Raw genomic sequence first — 4,455 nt, 5'->3', positions numbered from 1 at the left:
CGTGAAGATTCGAGACCCGTCAGGGTCTGGAGGCTCCGGAGGAGTATCTAGCTCCATCCCTATTAATATAAACACTCACCACCACCAAAACGGTTGTTAAAAAAAAAACACAAAAATCGGCTACTTTTCACTAAAAACAACACCGAAAATCACTACACGTGTGTCGACCAAGGCCAACGCTGCAAAGTCCCCAGTTTTACAATTCAATTCATAATTAAAAATTAAAATCTAAAAAAACCACGACCGCCAAATTCGAAGTTTCCCGCCAATCCCCACATTCCTGTATAATTTTAATATGAATGATAGGTTGACAGTTGACAGCTGTAATTGACACTCCGCTTAGCGAAAAAGAAAATATGTTTTGATTCTTTCGTTGAGTTGTTTTCTGTACATTTGTTTAATTAAAACAAATCAATATTATATCAATGTTAATTATTCAGTAGTGTAACATGGCCAGTAAAAGAGAAGAGTTAGAAATTTATTGGAATAAAATTAACTATGCGTACCCCATTCTCAATGATACGCTTTTCACCGACTGCTCAGACGCTGAATATGAAGACATACAGCAGATAATAGTTGGTCTGGGTGTTCAAATAAAGATTCGGGACCTAATTTTAGTTCACACTGAGAAATATTTTCGTCAACATGTTGCTTCATCATTTTGGTCAAAGTTTATAAAAACTGATGAGGAAGTAAAAGGATTTCAACTCTTCAAGTCTGCTGTCAACGACTTATATGAAGCCATGGCGAGTTTTTCACCTATGATTACCAGACTAACGATTTTAAATAACAGTTGCTGCGATAATAAGCCTATTTATGGGGAAAGAGATGTTATGTCAGGCATCAAACAACTGCTACGTGCAACTTTATTATCACAACTGCCACTTGATTTCCAAGTCATAATTAATCATTTCTATAAAGTTTCCTTTAATGTCTTTGATAATGCAGAATATGAAAACTCGGATATGGGTGAGGATGTGATGTGTTCAGGATGCTGGAATGAGTATTCAGATTGCAACTGTTCCTACATTGTTAAAGTGTTTCATGACACAAATCGAAAGCTTGTGGAACTCACACTACTTGAGAGGTTAACAGGACAAGTGCTAACTAATTTTATACAACAGAGAATTGAATTGCACATCCAGAAACTTTGCACAGGTACATTTGATGTGTCTCATATAAGTTTTCTTGAGAACTGGTTAGACACAACTGTGATGTCTTGGCTGACACGCATTTATTGTGCTGGTTCATCAAAACCACATCGTGTTGATAAGGATATTCAAAATGCTGTTTCTAAGTTCAAACAGAAGCTTAGTTACTCCTTGTATCATATCTATACAAAATTACGTATTGACCAGTTATTCAACATAATAATTGTATATCCTGATTCTCAGCCAGCTGTTGATGATATAAAATTGTGCTTAGATAAAACAGATCTGCGTGCCACATTGTGTAAGAAATTACAAAATGCTTTGGAGACAAGACTGTTGCATCCTGGTGTGAATACACCTGACATTTTAACAGCTTATATTTCGGCAATTAGAGCATTGAGGCATTTAGACCCTTCTGGAGTAATTCTAGAAACAGTAACAAAGCCTGTTCGTAATTATTTGAGAAATAGAGAGGATACTGTGCGGAGTGTTGTCAGCAGTTTGACTGAGGAAGGTGCAGGAAGTGAACTAGCTGAAGAATTAGCTAAATTTGCTGCAGAGACTGATGATGAGCTTGAAAAGGAAGAAGATTGGGACAATTGGATGCCAGACCCTAAAGATGCAGATCCTAAAGTAAATGGTAATGACAGAAAAGCAAATGACATCATATCTATGCTTGTTAATGTATATGGTAGCAAGGAATTATTTGTAAATGAATACAGGACACTTTTAGCTGACAGACTATTAGCCCAAAGCGTTATCAACACAGAAAAAGAAATAAGATACTTGGAATTATTGAAACTGAGGTTTGGAGAGTCACAATTGCATTTCTGTGAGGTAATGTTAAAGGATGTGTCAGACTCCAAGAGAATTAATGCACTTATACAGCAAGATAAAAACTTTGAATCATTAAATAATAAGTTCTCTTCTAATGCAATGATATTATCAGCACAATTTTGGCCACCATTTAAAGATGAAAGTTTAGAGTTGCCAGATGAAATCAAACAGCATTTTGAGGCATACACTAAATCATATGAGGCACTGAAAGGAAACAGGACTTTAAATTGGAAGCCTCATTTAGGCAATGTTAATATTGAAATTGAAATTGGTGAGAAAAAATTAGACTTAACTGTGTCACCTTTTAATGCTACTCTGATAATGCATTTCCAAACTAAACCTGAATGGTCCTTAGAAGAGCTACATCAAATTATGAAGGTGCCTTTAATTATTTTACGTAGGAAAATTACATATTGGCAATCTTTAGGGATTATTTCTGAGAAGAGTACAGATAATTATGTTTTAGTAGAGGGTAGCGACGGGAATAAGTCAAGTTGCTCGACCAACCAAGTCCAAGAAATGATTTGTGAAGATGAAGAAAGCGAGAGTGTCATGGCATCGGCGCATGATCAGAGAGAAGGAGAATTACAAGTATTTTGGTCATACATTGTTGGGATGTTAACAAATTTAGATTCCTTACCTTTAGAGCGCATTCATCAGATGCTAAAAATGTTTGCATCTCAAGCTCCTGGAACTGAGTGTAGTCTTCAGGAATTGCGCCAGTTTTTAGACACTAAGGTACGCACACATCAGCTGGTGTTACAAGCTGGAATGTATAAATTACCTAAGACATAATAAATTTATAGAGTTGAATTTTTCTTTTCTTTAAAGTTGTGGTAGAAGCACTAGTGGCTATAACCCAGGGAGGCTTAAGTGTATTATGAATTATATTTGTCACTTCTATGTTGCCATAGAAGTGACAAATATAATTCATTTCATTTCATTTTATTACTTACCTTTTAGCTTGTACCATTACACTATTGGCTCAAATATATTAGAACCACAAAAAAAAGAGAATACCTATATTATGGCCTGTGGACTGGAATTGACTGTTTCCAGTTGTTAGAATGAAGCTACATCAATTGTGTAAAATCGTGGTAAATAGTGTTAAAATATGAATTTTATCGCGAATCAACCTAATTACACCTATGGCTATGTCCTAACACCCAATATGCTAACTATACCGAATTTAATATTTGAATATTTTTCTATCCACATCCCAATACATCCAATATTTTTTGTGACCAATCCTTAGCTTACCAAACTACAGACAGACCGAGCCGCCAAGCGATTTATCCTTCCGGTATGATATCGCTTAGAAACCGATGAACGGTATGAGTATACCCTAACTACCATACCCTAAGAGAAGCCCGGTACTATTATCAATTCCGAGTTACCACCTGAATGGCTAGCATGGGCAGGTTACAATTATATCCCCAGGGAAAAGATATAAATTTATCTTTTCCTACAGCTTTACTAATAAACTCTCAGAACGCTGGCGCACAAATGGAAATAATATCCAAGTAATATATGTGTAATAATAAACTCCACCTATTCCATGTTCCCGTGCTTTAGCAGGTGGACACGTTAATTATATCCCCTGCAAGGGGATATTGGGGGATATAATTTTTGTTTTCTGCCTGTGCTAGCCCTTCAGGTGGGATTGCAGTCAGTTTCAGTAAGTACTGCATGCATTGTCAGGCTCCCTTTAAATGTTTGTGAAAATGGGTGTTATGATTTTTATGATTATAATGAGGATTCAATGGCAATGAAGGCGGTAAAAAAAAACAAGTTTTAAAAGTTTCTTAAAACTTTATTTTTGCATTGATTTATAAAAAAAAATGGATATACTGATGTTTGTGGATTAATATCTTGGACATATACTATTGTTAACATAAACAATGACAACTTCCAAGCTTTACTATAGTTAGACTGTGGAATAAAACAAATTTAATACATTAATAAATTACACAATAACACCACCAATGCTAAAATAATTAATAACATTTTAATACTTAATGATTTTAATACATATTCTTGTCAGTCTTAACATCTATTAAATACTGTTAAAATAGAGAGTAATATATACTATAACAAACTAATATATAAAAAATTATGAAACTCTCACTTTATGGTATTATAGAACCCCAAAGTAACACAAACCAACTCCAACTTTTTTTAGATCTTTGTGACTTATGTTGGCTATTGCTCTGGTGGTCGGTAAGTCAAGTTTAGTTTTCTTGATGCCTTGGTGTCAGTTCCGAACGCCCATGGAGCTGTGTCAAGTGTTAACGGCAGAACAGCATACTGTTGTTACCGGTTGTCAGAGAGGCCTTTAGTCCAGCAGTGAACTGTTATGGCTATAGATGTTTGAGAGCCATAATACCATAAGCAAAGACAGTACCATAAAAATAAATAAATGTTACAATTAAAATTATACAAACATAAAATAAAATTTAGTGGAATG

General features: G+C 35.0%; 1 protein-coding gene across 1 annotated transcript; it reads left to right on the top strand.

The window, feature by feature from the left end:
• The first annotated feature begins 350 nt into the window (after window positions 1–350).
• LOC120632236 (anaphase-promoting complex subunit 2) lies at window positions 351–2,801 on the top strand. Its single transcript, XM_039902041.1, has 2 exons — window positions 351–404; window positions 435–2,801. Exon 2 carries the CDS (start codon window positions 450–452, stop codon window positions 2,781–2,783), a length of 2,334 nt encoding a protein of 777 aa, XP_039757975.1. The 5' UTR covers window positions 351–404; window positions 435–449; the 3' UTR covers window positions 2,784–2,801.
• The last annotated feature ends 1,654 nt before the right edge of the window (window positions 2,802–4,455 follow it).

This window comes from Pararge aegeria, chromosome 19 (assembly GCF_905163445.1).
Source record: "Pararge aegeria chromosome 19, ilParAegt1.1, whole genome shotgun sequence".
NCBI classification, from domain to species: Eukaryota; Metazoa; Arthropoda; class Insecta; order Lepidoptera; family Nymphalidae; genus Pararge; species Pararge aegeria.
Note: the sequence above shows the minus strand (reverse complement) of the source record. Positions and strands in the feature narration are given on the sequence as shown.

Coding starts and splice junctions, on each gene's coding strand:
- LOC120632236 (XM_039902041.1), top strand. CDS start 450: ATGGCCAGTAAAAGAGAAGAGTTAGAAATTTATTGGAATAAAATTAAC.